The following is a 22,243-nucleotide window of genomic DNA, read 5'->3' on the forward strand; positions in this document are numbered from 1 at the left end:
GGGCAGGGAAGTGGCTTTGAGCCCAAGATCAGCCATGATCTTATTGAATGGCGGAGCAGGCTCGAGGGGCCAAGTGGCCTATTCCTGCTCCTATTTCTTATATTCTTAAGTGCTTCAACCAGCAGCCTAATGAAGAGCAGATGGTGAAGAGGTAAAACTGGCAAAAAGGGTCCATTTAAGACTGGGATTTTTGGCTGGATGCAGATTTGAATAGGAGTGCAGCTCTCGAGCGCCAGAGCTACTGGTTTCTGTCCAGCGCAACCCTTGTTACCTTGCCAAGATTTAAAATGAATCCAAATAAGCCAGTCCTGCAAAAGAAATGGCATTGGGTTTTGCCAGGAGTGTGTAGTCACTCCTGTTCAATTTGTTCATTCTGCTGTTTAAACGAGTACGATTGCGCTGTTAAATTTTCCAAGGGCTCTGTTCAACTGGTGGTTTTTTAAATTTTGCTGTGGAACTGTTTAGCTGCCATCTAATTAATTAATTCAAGGCTAATTCAGTAGGATTTGCATAATAGCTGATTCATAAGCAGCTGTGTCTTAACCCTTGACCCACTCAGTAAACAGGATGTCCATGCAGTTACTATAAATGGAATGATGAGCCGTCTGTGCCTTAATTCTGATGCCGTTCTCTCCCTATTTCACTTATCGGATTAAATTCTCTGCCTGTTGCTTTGATCTGGCCAGTACCTGTTAACTTGACCAGATGGGATTTGTTTGTTCCTTGTGAGTCAGCCCTGTGCACTGCATTAAAGTTCTGAACATCTTCTATGAAGTTTTATCATCAAATGCAGGAACGACAGGGTAGGAAAAACGGAAAGGCAGGGTATTATTTAAATGGTGATAGATTGGGAAATGCTGATGTACAGAGGGACCTGCGTCTCCTTGTACACCAGTCACTGAAAGCAAACATGCAGGTCCAGCAAGCAGTTAGGAAGGCAAATGGTATGTTGGCCTTCATTGCAAGAGGATTTGAGTACAGGAGCAAGGATGTCTTACTACAGTTATACAGCACCTTGGTGAGACCACACCTGGAGTACTGTGCGCAGTTTTGGTCTCCTTACCTAAGAAAGGATATACTTGCCATAGAGGGATTGCAGCGAAGGTTCACCAGACTGATTCCTGGGATGGCAGGACTGTCTTATGAGGAGAGATTGGGTCGACCAGGCCTGTATTCACTAGAGTTTAGAAGAATGAGAGAGGATCTCCTTGAAACGTATAAAATTCTGACAGGGCTAGACAGACTGGATGCAGGGCGGATGTTACCCCTGGCTGGGGGGTCTAGAACGAGGGGTCACAGTCTCGGGATACGGGGTAGGACATTTTGGACTGAGATGAGGAGACATTTCTTCACTCGGAGGGTGGTGAACCTGTGGAATTCTCTACCACAGAAGGCTGTGGAGGCCAAGTCACTGAATATATTTAAGAAGGAGATATAGATTTCTAGACACAAAAGGCATCAAGGGGTATGGGGAGAGAGCGGGAATATGGTATTGAGATAGAGGATCAGCCACGATCATATTGAATGGTGGAGCAGGCTCGAAGGGCCGAGTGGCCAACTCCTGCTCCTATTTTTCTGTGTTTCTTTGACCCTATTCTCATCTCTCCCTGATCCTAGGACCAGGGAAATGCGAATTGATCTCTTGTCAATCTTGCTCGATAGCCAACATCTTACAAGAATGATCATGGTGACGACTATGTTTGAGGTCCCCCCCCGCCCCGGCCTAATTGGCAGGATCTGTTTCCTTTTTGTTTTTCTCTCTGCCTCTTGACCAAGGTGCAAGGCAAAATCACAATGGGATGTTGTCTCATTTAATTCACTGCAGCTGAAGAAGGTAATGTGCAACCACCTCAGTGTGTCCAACAAAAAAAAAAACAAGTGTTGCTCTTTGGCTTCATCGGGATTGTGTATGCAGATTGAGGCAAGATTACAATTAGTAAATAAGTGACTTAGTGTGTCTTCCGCTTCAATTGGGACTGAGTTCCTCAAAGTTGCATTTGTTGAAGATCATTGTTGCTGTCCTCTGGTATAACCCTGTTGTGCCATCCACCTCATCTTGCTGTTCTAAAGCATACGCGTGCGTGTTTTTTTTTCCATGTTCAGCTACTCGACGTTTCATCGTGATATGACTTGTGTGGCAAATGAGTAAACTGCTTTCTCTTTTTTTTGTTCCCCCCTCCTCACTCCCATACACGCCCCTCCTGCCTAGTTTGAGGCTCCTGGGCCTCTGCAGGATGAAGGAAGCCTGTTGGACTTGGACTTTGATCCTCTGAAGCCAGAGTCCAGTACAGTAGTGCGAGCCGCTTCGCCAGTCTCTCAGGTTTGTTCAGCTCGGCCTTTTCTCTGGTTGGTGACCCCCAAAACCGTTCATGGCATCGCGAGTTCTGTTTAGTCGAAGAGTTGATTGCTGGTTGAACCAAGCCGCCGTGTTCTGCTGTCTGGTATCTGTGCGGGGCTCTCGGAGGGGGAAAAGATAACCAGTTGCTGGTTTCTCAGAAAATGTCGCACCTTGAAATTTTAGCCTCTTCTTTTGTTCTTGCGAGTTGGGCCAGGCTTCGTTTATTGCCCCTCCCTAGTTGCCCCAAGCTGGTGGTGGTCGGGTTTGGCCTTGAACTGCTGCAGTCTGTGTGGTGATGATGCTCCCACGATGGTGTTTGAGTACAGTATTGACTTCCAGGGTATTGACCCAGTGACCATTGCAGTTTACAATTGGGATCCAGTAACCCATCAAACTGGCATTGGTGCTTGAAGATCATTCACTAATTACAGGAAACTTTGGTTTATCTGGAGGTTGTATGTCCGGAATACTCGATCTAATGGCAAAAATCAGGAGCCGTTTTCTGTAAGTTTTTTTTTCCCCAGTCAGCCACTGCAAGGTCTGTAGCTATAGCAACAGCTTTAGCTACAGACGCTTGCAGCTGCAGCCGACTCTTTAGAAGCTGTTGCTAAGCAACAGTGTTTGTTGTCAGATACGGAGATGAAAACCTCCGTATGCTTCAACATTAACTTTGTATGTCCGGCAGTTTTGATAGATCGGCAACACGCCGGTCCCGTCAGTGCCGGATATCACAAAGTTTCCTGTAATTCTAGTTTGTAACTTCTAGTTGCCTGAAGTTTTTTTTAAACTACACCAAAAGGCAATACGGTAAATTGACTGTAACTGATTGCAGTTGCTACATGTATAATTTTTTAAATAATTGGTGGTGTGCACAGTTCCAAAGTGTTTGGAGGGGATGAAATTTTGCCAATTATAACTTGAGCAGTCTGACCGTTGACTGTTCCACCAACTCTCCACTGCACTTAGTCAGGGTGTGAAGGAGGCGTTTTGAACATCACTTACAATAGGTCCCTCCTCCTGCACTCCAAAGAAGGGGTGCAAGATTTTTCCCCTTCCTCTACCCCCCCCCCCCCCCTCCCCCCACCACACATTGTTCTCTGTGCTCTTAAATGTGCCGCCTCAGGTTGTGCCCTTCCTGTGGCTGAAGGCAGATGTGTGGCGTGCTGCAAATGCTACTCCTGGTTTTCCCACTGGAATCTGAGTGGGGGCAGCATTGTGGTAGTCGTTGGATCTCTCTCTCTCCTTTTCCTTCAACTCCCTCCCCCAACCAAACCACCAAGGGTGGGGGGTGGTGCTCCATGGCCTTTGCTCTTGAGATCATAAAACTTAGTGGAACGGGGGGGAGTGAAGCCTGCCCTGCACATTGATGCCCCGAGGCACGGCCCCCAGTGTGCTCCCTCCGAGCTCCGCTTTCTTACCCAGTCTGCCCACCGATTGATTGATCACGCTGCACGCCCGCTTCTGCGGGTCCGGGCTCCGTCACTCCTCCCAGTTGCTTTCTCCGACCCGCTGTTCAATCAGAAATGGACAGTCGTTGGTTACTAAAAGCCCATGGTAGGACATTAAGGTCTTTTCCTTTCCTCTAGTTAGTAACCAACAATTCGTGGCACCTACCATTTTAAGCTGGTGCTAATTGGACTGAGCTATGGTGTTCTCCAGCTAGACTCATACAGCGCAGAAGGAGCCCATTGTGCCTTTTCTGGCTCTTTGAATCGTAGGATAGTAGAGCACAGCAGGAGGCCACTCGGCCCATTTGAGTCTGCGCCAGCTTTTTCGAAGAGCAGTCCAGTTCATCCCACTCCCCCTGCTCTCTTTCCCCATAGCCCTGCAGATTTTTTTTCCCCTTCCAGATATTTATCCAACTACTGTAATTGGGGAAAAAAAGAAAAATTGAAACGGGATCAGGACTAAGTGGATAGCTTGGAGCCAACACTGGTGCGGTGGCCTGAATGGCCTCCTGTGCTGTAAAAGTCAATGATAATTGCGCATTCGTGTCACCAGTGCATATTTTAGACCGAGACCTGGCACTCGTTCTGTTTGTCAGCTATCCCCACAGAGCTGGATTTTATTTAACTGCCATTAACTTGGGTGTTTACTAATATTTTATCCTTGAAATATTGCTCAAATGTGGAGAGGGAACTTAATATAGTACGGTGTAACTAACGCCTGCTCAATTTAAATGTTTTATGTATTTTATTCAACATGCTAGTCTTTACCTTGGGATTTGTGGGAGGTAAGCAACATGGATCATTATTCTAAAACACACCTAACTGTCCACATGTATGTGCAATAAGTCTCTCCTGTGTTGCTGTCTGTCCGGTTGATGCCTGCAGCTTTTTTTAAACGTACGTGCGTGCAGTTCATAAATGCATTGCTTTGAGCAGCTGGCGGCAGAGTCTGAGCTTTGGCGGAGCGGTTAGGTGCTCTTCCTACTCTCGAGCGTGCTCTTGTCCATTTTATTCCTATCTGAAATCACTTCATTCCCCTCCTGTATCCGGCCTCAGACTCTTTGCAGCTTGCACACCTTCGCTTTGCATTAAAGCTGCGTCTATAGCCGTGCGTATAAGTAAAGCTTACCCCTGTGCGTGGCTGTCTTGTCTGTCTGTATGTATGTATTTATTATTTTTTTTTGTACCTCAAATGGCTTTTTCACTTCTCAATTTGCAGCATGGCTCTCACCTCGAGTTTTTAGTTTAGAATTAAAAAAAAAAAAACTGTTTCTGTTCCAGTATTTGTGCAATCAAATCAGGGAAGGCCTTTCTCTTTTGAAGATGTGAGGTGAATTCTTTGTTAAACAGCTGCCGAGAGTCCTGGCTCTGTGATTCAGGACAGTTCCTTTTAGTACAAGAGCATCCAATTTGTTTTGTTTTGGTTTTTTTGTGAGCCACTTGCGAGCTGTGGAGTCCCCGTGGGCTGTGGTGATTCTTTAATATCCATGCATGGGTAAGGGGCATTCACCTTGTCACAGCACTTGGATCCAAAAAAAAATCCCAGACTCGAGTTTAAACCGGTTCCTTGGAGTTTCTGTGGAGCGCCTGGGCACTTGTTTAAAAAAAAAATGTGGCTTCGCACCACTGTACTGGAGTTATACTGCACCTGGTGCACCACCCAAGTGACAAGACTCCTGCAGTTGAGTCAGATTGGATTCCCATTTGTTGACAGGGACCTGCTTGCAATCGCTCTAAAACAGATGCGCCATCACTTTTTTGAAGCAACTGTCTACATTTTAGACAGGGTTTGTGTAGTTCTTGACTCCCTTCCCTCCTGTCGAAGACAGTCGGATGCTGGAGGCTCTGTTATAAATTTGTTGCATTGTTTAGCTGTGCTGCCCATTGTATATAAAAAGATAAAATGGAATTTCTTACCAATAGAAGCCGGAAAGGATCCGTTCTATCGGAACGCGATAGCTTTCCCCCCCCCCCACAACGGACACATATACATGGACAGACTGACACGGACACACACATACACGGACACGCACATACACGGGCAGACTGATATGGACACACACATACATGGGCAGACTGACACGGACACACATACATGGGCAGACTGATATGGACACACCTACACGGGCTGACTGATACGGACACACATACACGGGCAGACTGACACGGACACATACATGGGCAGACGGACAAGGACACACACGGGCAGACTGATATGGACACATACATGGGCAGACTGACACGGACACACATACATGGGCAGACTGAAGCGGGGACACACGGTGACGCATCGTAAAATTGGAGTGACTATACATAAATATTTTTAATATACATTGTACGTTTGGTGCAAAGTGAGATTTATTCTTTCAGTGGTTACTTCCCCTCATGGCTGGTAAGGAATTGCGACTGAGCCGCTAGCGTTGACTGACGACAACTGAAGGTTTCTCTGCTCGCTACATACCATGGCCCCTACGGATGTTCCAGATGAGGCTCCAACACCAGTGGGGTTGTGGATGTGAGCCTGTCGGCGGCTTGATCACCTAAGCGAGATTTTTAAAAAAAATAATAATAATTGAGCAAGATCTGTTTGGAGGTTTGAGTTAACATGGTTGATCCCATTTAGTGCACTGCAAGCACAAATCCAGGAGAGCAGCAGAATTCCTCAACACCAGTTAGTGACTCCTCCACAGGCACCCAGCGTGACTTATTAGTTAAATGCAGGCGAGACTGTCCTCGTGTCGATCCCTGATCTGATCTTGGTCAGAATAGATGTTGGGAGTCTCTAATTGGCTTCAGTTGTCCTGGACTAAGAGAATGTGGGGAAAGAAATTAGCCAGAGTTTCTGCTCATTGCTATCCAATGATCCCTGTTGAAAAGCACGCACAGAGATGAAGACAAGGTGGTAGTTGGCTTCGACTCCCCCTACCCAAATGATCAAATAGGTTCCTGATTTACACATGAGTAATGGCCACTTGAACAAAGTACTGGAGGGCTGCTGTTTGGTGGAACTAACTGTACCCACCAAGAGTGGGTACCCTCGGGAGGTGAGGAAATTCTCCAAGATATATAAAAACTAGGCTTACCTTTTATATTCCCCAGTAACATCCTGACATTTCTGCCCTAATTGTGTGGTTAAAAAATCAGGAGCTGATTGCCATGATCCTCCACCACGCTGGCAAACAATAGTGCCAAATTGTTCTTTGGCGTTATGATGAAGGCGGCTCTAGAATGTTTTTACAAGGTAGTTGCATCTTGTGGTGAGATGTTGCTAGTTGCTGATTTTACGATGTCTTTCTGACCTCGCTGTTGCAGACTCTGATCCTTTGCCCTGATGGCCATTCTTGGTAATCACAGATACAGAATTTGTGTATCTTGAGTGCTGCAGACAGAGGCACAGAAATAAGATCATCCCCAGAAATTACAACCTATTGAGTTACTGTGGGACCAGGGTTGACTTCACGCTTGTGGGCTTTTTATTTCCATCCAGGGAATTGCTTTGATTAACACGTCGAGTCCTGTGGCGATAGAAAATAGTGCTGTAGTTTGCCCGCTCTCTGTACACTGATGCAAGGTCCAGTAATGTCTTCTGCCTTCATGTTGGGTGAGATACTTGGCAATTAGGAAACCCATTTAGGTGTGACAACTTGAAGAGAAGACATGCCACCTCAGTAGAAAAATGTGACTTTTTGTTGCTGAGAGTAACTCTTTGGTGGAGATTGGTGTCTCACCCTGAAGGAATCTATAATTCATTTCTGCCCTTCAGGAGAGTTTGAGAAACTTTATTTTTAATTCAGTTATGGGATGTGGGCATCGCTGGCAAGGCCAGTATTTATTGCCCGTCCCTAATTGGCCTTGAAGGTGGTGGTGAGCCGCCTTGAACCGCTGCAGTCCGTGTGGTGAAGGTACTCCCACAGTGCTGTTGGGGAGCGAGTTCCAGGATTTTGACCCAGTGACGATGAAGGATCGGCGATCTGTTTCCAAGTCAGGATGGTGTGTGACTTGGAGGGAAATTTGGAGGTGGTGGTGTTCCCATGCGCCTGCTGCCCTTGTCCTTCTAGGTGGTAGAGGTCGCGGGTTTGGGAGGTGCTGCCGAAGAAGCCTTGGCGAGTTGCTGCAGTGCATCTTGTAGATGGTACACACTGCAGCCACGGTACGCCAGTGGTGGAGGGAGTAAATGTTTAAGGTGGTGGATGGGGTACCAATCAAGCGGGCTACTTTGTCCTGGATGGTATCGAGCTTCTTGAGTGTTGTTGGAGCTGCACTCATCCAGGCAAGTGGAGAGTATTCCATCACACTCCTTACTTGTGCCTTGTAGATGCTGGAAAGGCAAGTATTCCATCAACAGGAATTTGCGTCTGTTAATGGGTGTGCTTCCTTTTAACTGAAGTGGGAGGCTATACATTTGAAGAGTGCTTCCCCGCCCCCACCGCCACCCCTGGACCTCTAAAGTAGAAGGACCTGATTGTATTTCCTAGAAGTGTTTTACATTGACTGTGGACAGGGAATCAGCAAGGGCCAGATGTGGTCCGTGTGAAACTCCCAACCCACATATCGAGTAGTGTGCGAATCATCTTGGAAAGATAAAATTGGGTACTTGATATTTATTAGTGATGTTTTGACCTTCTATAAACCACTGACTACTGCTGTAGAGATAAGAACTGGTGTTCTTGCATTCCATTCTCATTGTGTGGGTCTCTTCTCCCCATGCCTGTCTTTTTGTTTTACTATGCTTCTCTCTGTTTGTCTTTTGTTTTTCTCACTCTATTGTACAGCCTGAAAAGAGTGCATCTAACAGCATGTCTATGGACCACTCTCCAAGTATGGCTATGGGGGATGGTCTTAGTGAGAGCAGTTTTGCAGTGGACTGGTCCGTCCAGCCCAACCTGCTCGAGGAGAAGGAAGGTGTCGCTGCTGAAGTAAGTGTCATTAATTGGCTGTGTAATTCAAGAGATGTGTATATTTCCAATACCGTAGACGTTGACTTGCTGCAAGTAGACCCACTGAGTTTATTGAGGGCAGGTGGGGATTTAACACACACTTATCATTTGTCAGCGTCAGTTAGTATGCAGGTGCAGCAAGTGATCAAGAAGGCCAATGGAATGTTGGCTTTTATTGCTAGGGGGATAGAATATAAAAACAGGGAGGTATTGCTGCAGTTGTACAAGGTATTGGTGAGACCGCACCTGGAATACTGCATACAGTTTTGGTGTCCATACTTAAGAAAGGACATACTTGCTCTCGAGGCAGTACAAAGAAGGTTCACTCGGTTAATCCTGGGGATGAGGGGATGGACATATGAGGAGAGGTTGAGTAGATTGGGACTCTACTCATTGGAGTTCAGAAGAATGAGAGGCGATCTTATTGAAACATATAAGATTGCGAAGGGGCTTGATCGGGTGGATGCGGTGAGGATGTTCCCAATGGGTGAAACTAGAACTAGGGGGCATAATCTTAGAATAAGGGGCTGCTCTTTCAAAACTGAGATGAGGAGAAACTTCTTCACTCAGAGGGTGGTAGGTTTGTGGAATTTGCTGCCCCAGAAAGCTATGGAAGCTACATCATTAAATAAATTTAAAACAGAAATAGACAGTTTCCTAGAAGTAAAGGGAATTAGGGGTTACGGGGAGCGGGCAGGAAATTGGACATGAGTCTAGGTTCGGAAAGGTCATGGCCCTGTGGGTAGTGGAGCGGGCCCAGGGGCCGTGTAGCCTGGTCCTGCTCCTACTTCTTGTGTTCTAATTCTGTGTTAGATTTCAGGAGATGGTTCTATTCACAGGGATTAGTGGAGACATCGAACAGGCTGCCAGCTAGGAGTCTTTCAAGAGTAAATTGGGCCTGTTCCTGGCTGGGGTGGAGATCACCTCTTACAGAAGGTAAGTACTGTAGGAAATACAGGGACAGAGTGATCTCCTGGATGAGTTTCGATCGCCTAGATGGGTCAGAGAGGAATTTCCCAGATTTTTTCTCCCAAATTTCCATTGGGTTTTTTATCTGGTTTTTCGCCTCTCCCGGGAGATCACATGGGTTCGGGTGGGATGGAGAGTGATAGTAGATTTGAGGTTAGGATCAGATCAGCCATGATCTTATTGAATGGTGGAGCAGGCTCGAGGGGCCGATTGGCCTACTCCTGCTCCTATTTCTTATGTAATGCGACTGCAGGCTGAGCGATGGTTGCCATCTCTGGTTGAACATAGCTCTGGAGGTTTCATCACCTGACCTCCCGCCCGCAACCCGTCAAACGGCCTGTTTTTTTTCTTTGCAGTATTTTTGTAACTAAAACAAAGGATGTAAAAATGCCCTTAAGATTGTTGTTTCTCCCGGGATTTGCTGGCGGCCGCGTACTGGAGATTAATATTCCAATTCCTGGAGCCTCCAGGGCAATCCAGGAGGGTGGGCAACGCTAGGCTGAGCAACATGTTGAGACTGCCGTTGCGTTCGCAATGCACCGGAGTGGCTTCCTGGTACAGGAAACTCTTTTTTATCCGGGACCGGCGTGGTGCCGGTTGATCAAAAAGTCTGGATTACAGAGAGGTATAGTTACTAAGGTACGAGAGCCCTGTACACGGCCACAGATCCAGGCATCCCTGTTGCATGACAACAGGTGCAGGAACCCCAGTTACACTGCCACAGATCCAGGAACCCTGGTTACACGGCCACTAATATGAGGTAAAACTTACCTGAACCTACTCCTGAATTTTGCCGGTTAAGAGAGATTTCCGGTTATTTAGGTGCCGGTAAAAAGAGAGTTTCCTGGTACTAAAGTAAAATGGGCACCACTTCAGCGGTGTTAATATCATTGCCTCGTAACTTACACTCATTCCAACATTGATATTGAGGGTTCCAAAAGGCAGATTGTAATTCCAAAAGAAGACGGCAATCAAGTCTGCTAGATGGACTTCCTGCAAACCGTTTGGCTACCATTTCAGAGAGAGAAACTATTTGTATTTTTTTCTTCGCTCTGTTTCTCTTCTCCTCCCCCCCCCCCCCCCCCCTCTCCAACACCCACCTAAAAAAAAACTTTTCTCTAGCAGTTTTCTCTTGCCTCTTGTACTGTGTTGTAAAACCAATATTTTTAAGCATCAAATGTGACCTTTTTTTAGGTTGAGGGTGGTGGGGGTGAAATTTACAGGTCGCATGACATTTTAGTAATTTAATGTGATGGAGATTTGGTGCTTTTCTGTTTCTCTTTGTCAATATGTATGTGTGTGTTGCTCTCTGTCGCTTGAACGCGCACTCTTCTCTGTTCCCCCTCCTTCCAAGTTGGGGAGCTGAGGCTTTATAGGGCAGACCACATGGGTCCACATTAGGAAAGGGAATCCATGGATTGGAAAGGGTATAACGAAGAGCTACAAGACTGACCCCCATGTGTTCCCACGCGCCTGCTGCCCTTATCCTTCTAGGTGGTAGAGGTCGCGGGTTTGGGAGATGTTGCTGAAGAAGCCTTGGCGAGCTGCTGCAGTGCATCTTGTAGATGTTACACACTGCAGCCGCGGTGCGCCAGTGGTGGAGGGAGTGGATGTTTAAGGTGGTGGATGGGGTGCCAGTCAAGCGGGCTGCTTTGTCCTGGATGGTGTCGAGCTTCTTGAGTGTTGTTGGAGCTGCACTCATCCAGGCAAGTGGAGAGTATTCCATCACACTCCTGACTTGTGCCTTGTAGATGGTGGAAAGGCTTTCGGGGATCAGGAGGTGAGACACTCTCCACAGAATACCCAGCCTCTGACCTGCTCTTGTTTCCACAGTATTTATGTGGCTGGTCCAGTTAAGTTTCTGGTCAATGGTGACCCCCAGGATATTGATGGTGGAGGACTTAGCATCATGTTCACCATCCAACATGCAGTGCTAAGATCTGCGTGTTGCTATGCACCGCCTTGTGCCTTCCTCCGTTACTTCCTTGAATGTTTTCTGCCACTTGCTCTGCAGAGCCATCTAGAGCCTGATGAGATCAGAGTCCTGAATTGAACAACTGTGGACAAAATTGTATGCAACCAGGGGAACTCTTTGCAGCTTAGCTGTTGTCTGGTATTTGTATTGGAAACAGCCTCTGTGATGCCGACATTCCAAAAGTAGGGGAGGTCTTTACATTCTGGTGTTGGCAAATAAAAATTTGGGTCATTATTTACTCTATTTAACCTTGTGTAATTAATCTGGTTGTTCATATTGAACATGTTAGTATTGTCACTGACTCTTTTTTGCTTTCCTCTCGCATTGCCATGCACACATTTCTATTTTGGACACCGTGCCAATATCTAGTGCCATCACTGTTAAACATAGCAAGCCCAGACGTAGCATCCCAGCAACGTGCCTGAACTCTGGCCTCTGAACAGCAGTCCCCTGCACCTGCTATAGATTTGTCCTCTTGAGTGAGATTGATATATGGAAAGTAGTTTTATGCTGTAGCCCCCGCCCCACCCCCCTCTCCCTCCTGGAACTGAGTTGGGATTCTCCAAATTTGCAAGCAGAAAGAGACTGATCTGGGCTGGGTTCCGCACACGTGCCTCTTACTTCACCAATGAGCTTTGATATTTGCCTGAATTTTAACCTGGGATAGCCAGCCTCACTTGTGAAAGGAAAACGGCAATTTCATTTAATCTGATTTGGTTAATTATTTGGCCATTATTTGGATCCTGGATACAGTAATAATCATCATCTTAGGCAGTCCCTCGGAACCGAGGATGACTTGCTTCCACATTAAAAGTGAGTTCTCAGGTGACTGATGCGTCCAATGCGGGACCTACTTGCGCTTGGCTTCCGCTTGCTCCCGGCGAAGAGACTCGAGGTGTTTGGCGCCTTCCCGGATGCTTCTCCTCCACTTTGTGCGGTCTTGGGCCAGGGATTCCCAGGTGTCGATGGGGATGTTGCACTTTTTCCAAGGAGGCTTTGAGGGTGTCCTTGAAGCGTTTCCTCTGCCCACCTGGGGCTCTCTTGCCGTGTCAGAGCTCCGAGTAGAGCGCTTGTTTTGGGTGTGACTGAGGGTGGAAACCACCTAGTTTGTGGTTAAGTCTAGTGATTTGGTACGATGGATCTGGCAAACTTCTGCATATGCTGCATGGACCATGATTTTGCCTGGAATGTCCTGGAGGTGGTGATGGGGCCAGTTTGAGTGCAAAATCACTTGCCCTATTTCTGGGATATGGGGAGCGAGGGTGGTGCAGAGTGATTTGTAATTGGCTGTAGTTAGATTTTGTGCCAGTATAAACCATGTTCTAACCTGCTAGCCCCTAGGGATATAAAAATTCCAAAGAATATAAGAAATAGGAACAGGAGTCGGCCATTTGGCCCTTCGAGCCTGCTCCGCCATTCAGTAAGATCATGGCTGATCTTCTACCTCATCTCCACTTTCCTGCACTATCCCCATATCCCTTGATCTCCTTTTAATATTCAAAAATCTATCGATCTCTGTCTTGAATATACTCAACGACTGAGCCTTCACAGCCCTCTGGGGTAGAGAATTCCAAAGATTCACCACCCTCTGAATGAAGACATTTCTCCTCATCTCAGTCCTAAATGGCTGACCCCTTATTCTGAGACTGTGACCCCTGGTTCTAGACTCCCCAGCCAGGGGAAACATCCTCCCTGCATCTACCCTGTCAAGCCCTGTAAAGAATTTTGTATGTTTCAATGAGATCACTTCTCATTTTTCTAAACTCGAATATAGGCCTAGTCTACTCAATCTCTCCTCATAGGACAATCCCCCCCCCCATTCCAGGAACCAGTCTGGTGTGGTCAGATATATTAGACCCCTCAAGAAGGATGAGTAGTGTGTCCAGTTCTGGTCACCAAGATACAAGGGAGACGCTCAGACACTGGAGGCGGTGTGGAGAAGAGCCACAAGGATGTTCACAGTCTTGGGATGTCTCGGTTATGACAAAAAGGCTGGAGAAACCTGGGCTCTTCACTTCTGACATGTCATTTCAAGGCTGGTTTACTGAGGTATACGAGATTGCAAATAGTACGGGAAAAGTAAATGCAGAAAATGAAGAGTAGTTCGAGGAGCCATTGGTTTAAAACGATGGGCAAAAATTCAAGACTCTTATCAGGACGTTCTTCGTACACAGTGGATTCCTGGGAAAATCCTGAAATCATTTGAGAACCAATTTGATGTTGCGTTGGGGGAGACTTTAGGATGAGCTGAGATGATCATCCTCATCCATGATTTTCTTTTTGGTTTTGTGAACTCTACCATGGATACTTCAGTAGCATTTTCTCCAAAACTAACCCAGATACTTGTCTTTGCCTTGGATTGTTCCTGTGACTTTCATTGCCCATAAGCATCCTAATCTCTCTCCCATGGAATGCTGTGTGATGTCTTTAAAAAGAGCATGGATAAGTCTTTCGTACTGTTTACCCATTATGATTGCACGCTTCACTTGTTATGAATGGAGGGTATGTGAGAGATGTTTAATTCTGTGTTTTGTTTTTGTGCTTGGGAGGAGGGGAAAGAACAGGACAAATGGAGCTCGGTTATGCTAGAAATGAATTGAGCGTAAAACCTCACATACTTTGTTTTGGATGACGATGGCTCTTTGACCAATTTGATTTCATCTTAGAGTACTGTCCCTCCTATCTTCTCACTATAGCATCTAACTGCATCTTAAATGTGCCTTAACTACCCTTCCTGGCACTGTATCCTTGCATTACCAGCTATTTATTTTTGTTGGGTGCATTTAAGGTGGTTCTGGGCGTCACAGGGCGTGGCAGTTTATGGACATCTTGTGAATGTCCATTTCTTGATGCTCGGGTGATGTTATGCCTTTGACCCAACTCTGAACAAAAGGATGCTGTTTTGTTTCGATAAAGGATTTGAAAGAAAGTCCATTTGTGAGTTTGCTGTACAGCTTGTTGCTACCCAAAAATATAGCCTCATAATTCTGTAGGTTTGCAGAAAATAGTGTATGTTTAATCCTGTGAAGTAGGGCCGCTATTTTCCCCATTTCAGCAACGTCCTACATTGGTTTAATGCTCTGCTCCGGGAACTCTGAGTTTCTGTTTATACTGGAAATGGTCTTTCACCAGACTTGTACATTGAGGAGTAAAAGATGACTGGTCACAGTTCCCTTTTATATAAAAGCAATTATATAGTTCTCTCTGCTCCCCTTTCTCTCGCTCTGTCTCTTCTTCCTCCAACCCTACGGAACTGTTTAACCGTGAGTTAAACTGAAATGGAAGTTTTAAGTTGGCGATTGGAATGTGTGCTCTGCACAGCCATCTTGTGCTAGTTTAACAGGACAGAACTGATTTTGGTATCTTTCACTGTTTATAAAATGTAGGAACATATGCCTGAGTTGTGAATATTCCCCATCATTCTCTGCTGAAGTGCAAGGAATGATCTTTCCTGCATTATACTTCCCTGACAGACTCTAGAAAAGAACAGGTTGAGAGGTGACCTGATCGAGGCTTTTAAGATTATGAAAGGGTAGACTAGAGATGTTTCCTCTTGCGTCCCGGGGGGGGGGGGAGACCAAAACTAGGGGCCATAAACATGGCATTGTCATTAATAAATCCAACAGGGTATTCAGGAGAAACTTCTTTACCCAGAGAGTGGTTACAATGTGGAACTCGCTACCACAGGGAGTGGTTGAGGCAAATAGCAGCGATGCATTTTAAGGGGAAGCTAGATCAGCACATGAGGGAGAAAGGAATAGAAAGATATGTTGATGGGGTGAGATGAAGTAGGGGTGGGAGGAGGCTCGTGTGGAGCATAAACACCGGCATAGTCCAGTTGGGCTGAATGGACGGTTTTTGTGCTGTACATTCTATGTAAAATGATCAAACAAAACATCAGGAATAAGTCGCATGTGGGGGAATTGTCACCTGTTTCAGGACCACCACCTCCACCCCGGTGGAGTATTTTGTTTACACAACACTATGTCCAGAAAGCCCCCTCGCTGTAAAACATTTTACTGTACATGACTAAGTGTGGAATGTGACTTCTGCTACCCTTAATGTTTAGGCCTAGTGCAGGTAGACAAAGGAGCAGATGGAAGTGTGAAAACTGTGCTTGATGAAAGGATTTAATGGTCCTTTTGAGGCTGCTCATGGTGTTGACTGTAACTGGCCACAGTGTAGTTTTGATTTTTTTAATTGAGCGAGGTTGTTCTTTTGTCTAAATTTTACGCACTTTATTCTCTTGCAGGCAGTGGAACAAGGAAATGCCAACAGTGAAGAGAAAGGAGCTGAAGTCGGAGCTGGATCTGTTGCTGTAGGAGCCTGGGATTATTTTTAATTGGTCTAATATTGTGGGGGTGGATCCTGCGGCCCTTCAGGGATCATTTTGTTTTGCGCTGGACTTTGTAGTATCTATAATCAGAACCTCCTTGTTTTCTCTTAGTGAAGATCAAGTAAGGGCGAATTTAGGGCGAGCTCGAAAAATTACTTTTTTTTAGTGATCAGTCTACCAGGCATTTCATTTGGTCATCCTTGTAGCCATAAGTTGACCCAAGATCTAGCTAACCAGGGCCTTTGGAACTTGACAACCCCCATGGCTAGCAATGTAGGCATCGGATCTGTCTGTTAACGTGAAGTAGAAAGCAGAGGCCAAAATATTGACTGATTTTTACTTATGATAGCCAATCCTAAGGTTACTTGGATTGCAGCACTGATCAACTTCCTTTTGAAGTTGCTGATGAGATGAACACGACCACAAGCGAGGGGGGCAGATGCTTGAGGGACAGATGGGTTGATCATGGCAAGGAAATGAGATGGTTGAGGGATTATTCCTTGTGCCCTATCAGATGGAGAACATTTCTGAAGGCTGGCTTTTGAGGATGGCAATTCAAATAACAAGAATTAGGAGCAGGAGTAGGCCATACGGCCCCTTGAGCCTGCTCTGCCAATCAGTAAGATCATTGCTGATCTTCACCTCCACTCCACTTTCCCGCCCGATCCCCATATCGCTTGATTCCCCTAGAGTTCAAAAATACATCGATCTCGGCCTTGAATATACTCAATGATTCAGCATTCACAGCCCTTTCGGGTAGAGAATTCCAAAGATTCACAGCCCTCTGAGTGAAGAAATTCCTCCTCATCTCGGTCTTATCCTGAGACTATGCCCCCTAGTTCTAGACTCCCCAGCCAGGGGAAACAATCTCTCAGCATCTACCCTGTCAATTCCCCCTCAGAATCTTGTATGTTTCAATGAGATCACCTCTCATTCTTCTAGACCCAAACTACTCTATCTCTCATCCCAGGGATCATTCTAGTGAATCTTTGTTGCACCGCCTTTAAGACATATATATCCTTTCTCAGATAAGGAGACAAAACTGTGCACAGTGCTCCAGGTGTGGTCTCACCAGAGCCCTGTACAATTGTAGCAAGACTTCCTTACTCTTGTACTGCAACTCCCTTGCAATAAAGGCCAACATGCCATTTGCAAAGGGTCTTCAGTCACCCCATCCCTACCCCCGCCAACCAATTATAAAACTGCTTTTAATTCCTCTGGTGGACAATGAGTTACCTCCCATGGGTGGAGATGGCCACTAAAGACCAGTATTTTAGAAAGTGCCCAGTTATAAAGGGAATTCTAATTCCCTCCCCTCCTGCCCTTGATATCATGCAATCCGGTACCCAAGTGGGTGCCTAAGTCGATAATGGAATAATCACAGAATCACAGAAACCCCACAGTGCAGATAGAGGCCATTTCGGCCCATCGAGCCTGCACTGACACATATCCCACCCGATCCCGGTAACCCCTACACCAACACATATCCCACCCTATCCCCGTAACCCCACGTATTTAATCCCCCTAACACTAAGGTTCAATTTATCATAGCCAATCAACCTAACCCGCACATCTTTGGACTGTGGGAGGAAACCGGAGCACCTGGAGAAAACCCACGCAAACACGGGGAGGATGTGCAAACTCCACACAGTCACCCGAGGCCGGATTCGAACCCGGGTCCCTGGCGCTGTGAGGCAACAGTGCTAACCACTATGCCACCGTGCAGCACAGAAGGAGGCCATTTGGCCCGTCGCGCCTGTGCCGGCTCTTTGAAAGCCTTACTCACAGACCCCGTAATCTGTTTACAGCAGGATTTACTGGACAGAAAGAAAGAAAACAACATGTTTATACAGCGTCTTTCACGACCTCAGGAAGTCCTAAAGCGCTTTACAGCCAATGAAGCACTTTAGAAGTGTAGTCACTGTTGTAATGTAGGAAACACCGCAGCCAAATTGCACACAGCAAGCTCCCGCAAACAGCAATGTGATAATAACCAGATCATCTTTTTTAGTGATTGTTGGTTGAAGGATAAATATTGGCCGGGACACCGGGGATAACTCCCCAGCTCCTCTTCAAAATAGTGCCATGGGATTTTTTGCATCCACCTGAGAGGAGCAGACGGGGCCTCGGTTTAACGTCTCAACCGAAAGACGGCACCTCCGACAGTGCAGCACTCCCTCGGCACTGCACTGGAAGTGTCGGTCTAAATTACGTGCTCCGGTCTCTGGAGTGGGTCTTGAACCCACAACCTTCTGACTCTGAGGCACAAGTGCTACCAGCTGAGCCACAGCTACCAGGAGACCCCCCCCCCCTTCCTAGCCTGAGGATTTTGAGGCCAGTTGGAGACTTGTTATCCTGGCTGAGTTCAGGGATCTCTCGGGCAACTCCATACAGACCAAGAATAAAGTCTGTGACATTCCTAGTTGGTATGCGCTTCAATAGGTATTGGGATAGATTTACCTTCCGGGAGAGCAGACTTTTTTGAACCTGGCCTGAAGTACAGATAGGCCAAGAACTGCTTAATTTAATTTAAAAAAAAAATAAAAAAAAAATACACTCTTTGGTAACTAGAGAATTAACGCTGTGTTTATAAAGAGAGTATTTGTCACATTAACCATCAGTGGTTGGTCTTCCATCTAATCAATATTTCCCTTATTAGTCAGAGGGACGAGCGGAACCAAAGAATGAGGTCGTGGAAAATGAAACTGGAGCTGAAATTGTTACGGTAAGGGAAACGGTGCACGGTTTTACTAACCCAGAAATTGAATATAGGAACCAGGAGCAGGGCATTCAGCCCCTCGCGCCTCAGTTAGATCAGGCCTGATCTGTGTCTCGACTCCATCTGCCTGCCTTGGTTCCGTAACCCTCCACACCCTTGCCTCACAAACCAGTTACCTTTCCAGGGAATTGGTTGCACGGAGGTGCAGCTCAAACTTGTATCTTGCCCGACCCAGCTGGTCTCCTGTTTTCATATGTTCGTCTGCACAGTTGAGAAGAGCTGTACTGAATCTTGCCCGGCGATTAGTTCCACATTGCTGCTGTCTTTTTTCTTGGGGGGGGTGGGGGCTTTCTTCTATCCTGGTAGTTGAATAATGAACAAGATAAAATAGGAAATGCTCGAAAGACACAGTGGGTCTGTCTGCATCTGACGGAACAAAAGACATGCTAGCCTTTTTGTTAGGGGCCACGTCAAGGCTGGCCTACATGGAGAGTGGCATACATCTCCTCCTGTGTAAACTGTGCTCATAGAAGCTTAGAAGATAGGAGTAGGAGTAGGCCATTTGGCCCCTCGAGCCTGCTCCGCCATTCAATGAGATCATGGCCGATCATCCAAATTCAGTACCCTGTCCCTGCCTTCTCCCCATATCCCTTGATCACTTTAGCCTTCAGAAATATATCTAACTCCTTCTTGAATATATTTAATGAATTGGCCACAACTGCCTTCTGTGGTAGAGAATTCCACAGGTTCACCACTCTCTGGGTGAAGAAATTCCTCCTCATCTCAGTCCTAAATGGCTTACCCCTTATCTTTAGACTGTGACCCCGATGGCGGGGGAGTCCAGAACCAGGGAACAGTCTTACTGCATCTAGTCTGTCTAGTCCTGTTAGAATTTTATAAGTTTCAGTGAGATCCCCTCTCATTCTTCTAAACTCCAGCGAATATAAGCCCAACCGAACCAATCTCTCTTCATACTTCATTCCTGCCATCCCAGGTATCAGCCTGGTGAATCTTCGCTGCACTCCCTCCATGGCAAGAACGTCCTTCCTCAGGTAAGGCGACCAAAACTGCACACAGTACTCAAGGTGTGGTCTCACCAAGGCCCTGTACAACTGTAGCAAGACATCCTTGTTCCTGTACTCGAACCCTCTTGCTACGAAGGGCAGCACGGTGGCATAGTGGTTAGCACTGTTGCCTCACAGCGCCAGGGACCCGGGTTCGAATCCGGCCTCGGGTGACTGTCTGTGTGGAGTTTGCACATTCTCCCCGTGTTTGCGTGGGTTTCCTCCGGGTGCTCCGGTTTCCTTCCACAGTCCAAAGATGTGCGGGTTAGGATGATTGGCTATGATAAATTGAACCTTAGTGTTAGGGGGATTAAATACGTGGGGTTAAGAGGATAGGGTGGGATATGTGTTGGTGTAGGGGTTACGGGGATCGGGTGGGATGTGTGTTGGTGCAGGCTCGATGGGCCGAAATGGCCTCTATCTGCATTGTGGGGTTTCTGTGATTCTGTGAAGGCCAACATACCATTTGCCTTCTTAACCACTTGCTGCACCTGCATGCTTACCTTCAGCGACTGGTGCACAAGAACACCCAGGTCTCTTTGCACTTCCCCTTCTCCCAATCTATTGCCATTCAAATAATCTGCCTTCCTGTTTTTGCCACCAAAGTGGATAACCTCACATTTATCCACATTATAGTGCATTTGCCATGCTTCTGCCCAATCACCCAACCTGTCCAAATCGTACTGGAGTTTCACAACATCCTCCTCACAGCTTACCCTCCCACCCAGCTTTGTGTCGAAAAAGAACTTTCATTTATATAGCATCTTCCACATCCTCAGGATCTCCCAAAATGCTTTGCAGCCAATATTATTTTTCAAAGTGGCAGTTGCTATTGTTTTGTAGGCAAATATGATGGCCATTTTGCACACAGCAAGATCCTACACATGCCTAGTTAATCTGATTTTGGTGCTAGTTTGTGAGATCAGTGTTGTCCAGCATATCTGGAAAACTTTTTTTTAAATAGTGCTATGGGATATTTTATGTCAACCTGAACAGGTAGACTGGGTGTTGCTTTTAACATCTCATTTGAAAGGCGGCAACATTCCTCTCCGTACCGTACTGGCGTGTCGGCCAAGATTATGTGCTCAAGTCCCGGAGTGGGGTTTGAACCCACAACCTTCTGACTGAGGCCAGAGTGAATAAACTCCATGAGCTTGAGTTCATCCAAAATTCCACTGACCATATCCTAACTCGCACCAAATCCCATTCACCCATCAGCCCTTGTGCTCGCTGATCTACATTGGCTCCCGGTCCAGCAGCGCCTCAATCTTAAAGCTCTCATCCCTGGTTTCAAATCCCTCCATGGCGTCGTCCATCCCTATCTCTCTAATCTCATCCAGCCCTACAACCCTCTGAAATCTCTGCCCCCCTCCAATTTGGGCCTCTTACGCATCCCCGATTTTAATCGCCGCACCATTGGCGGCCGTGCCTTCATCTGCCGAGGCCCTAAGCTCTGGAATTCCCTCCCTAAATCTGCCCCTCTACCTCTCTTTCCCTCCTCCTTTTAAGACGCTCCTTAAAACCTACCTCTGGCCAAGCTTTTGCTCACCTGTCCTAATATCTCCCTACCTGGCTCGGTGCCAGGTTTTGTCTGGCGCTCCTGTGAAGCACCGTGGGAAGTTTTACTACCTCAAAGGCGCTATGGAAATGCAAGTTGTTGAATATTTCAGTTTTCCAACACGACCCTGAGTGTCACTGCTGCTGGAGTTTGCAGATCGCTAAGTGCTGCCTTTTTATTTTTAAGTCTAAGGATATCTTGCCTGCTGTGGTAACGGAGACCCTTCCAGCAACCACCAACGGAGCTATATACGACACAGTCCCTTCAGAAGAGACTGAAATGCCCCCTGGATTTCAGTTTAAGGTGGGTGCGTGGGTTATTTATCTTGACAACAAAATGCACTGAAACAGCTATTACAGGAAACTCGTTTAAACGGCACCTAAATATCCGGAATTCTCCATTAACCGGCAAAATTCTCACTCCGAAAACAACACCTCAATAACCGGAAATGTTGCCGAGTCCGAGTCTCCCGCGGTGGCCGAGTTAGTCAGTGGGGGTAGTTCTCCAAACTGCCACTACTCGGCTTCTTGGCGCTGTCGGAAGTCCGAACACCTCAATAACAGGAGTCTGACTCTCCCGCGCTGCCGGTAGTCTCTTCCGATCCGCCATTTTTCTGTTAACTGTAAGTTTTGTTTTACTGTTAAGTAATTAAAGAGTTATGGATTACCCTCAACTGGCAGTACTGTACTTAAGCATCTTCCACCATCCATTTAACACAACATTCAGTAGGTGAGTACCCAATTACTGTATACTGCACATTTCTTGATTTTTAAATTTTTGTTTGTTTAAAAATAGCCTCTGTAGATAATCCTCTCCGTCATCCGGAATTTTTAATCAACCGGCAACACGCCAGTCCCGTCGGTGCCGGATACCAAAGAGTTTCCTGTACTGAATTGTAC

The 22,243-nt window shown here is 46.5% G+C and overlaps 1 protein-coding gene across 9 annotated transcripts in view; it reads left to right on the forward strand.

The window, feature by feature from the left end:
- Positions 1 to 22,243, forward strand: part of LOC147120673 (myc box-dependent-interacting protein 1-like) — a 185,797-nt gene that overhangs the window by 157,835 nt on the left and 5,719 nt on the right. For 3 of the 9 annotated variants that reach the window (XM_085986849.1, XM_085986851.1, XM_085986856.1), the window contains 6 exons: positions 2,210 to 2,320; positions 4,548 to 4,571; positions 8,559 to 8,702; positions 15,920 to 15,985; positions 18,663 to 18,728; positions 21,531 to 21,647. In XM_085986849.1, the coding sequence (XP_085842975.1) occupies positions 2,210 to 2,320; positions 4,548 to 4,571; positions 8,559 to 8,702; positions 15,920 to 15,985; positions 18,663 to 18,728; positions 21,531 to 21,647 (528 nt within the window). The remainder of the gene's footprint in view (positions 1 to 2,209; positions 2,321 to 4,547; positions 4,572 to 8,558; positions 8,703 to 15,919; positions 15,986 to 18,662; positions 18,729 to 21,530; positions 21,648 to 22,243) is intronic. The other 6 variants (XM_085986857.1, XM_085986855.1, XM_085986850.1 and 3 more) reach the window with 5 other exon arrangements.

This window comes from Somniosus microcephalus, chromosome 4 (genome assembly GCF_052327205.1).
Source record: "Somniosus microcephalus isolate GS21.2 chromosome 4, FLI_Smic_1.0, whole genome shotgun sequence".
NCBI lineage: Eukaryota > Metazoa > Chordata > Chondrichthyes > Squaliformes > Somniosidae > Somniosus > Somniosus microcephalus.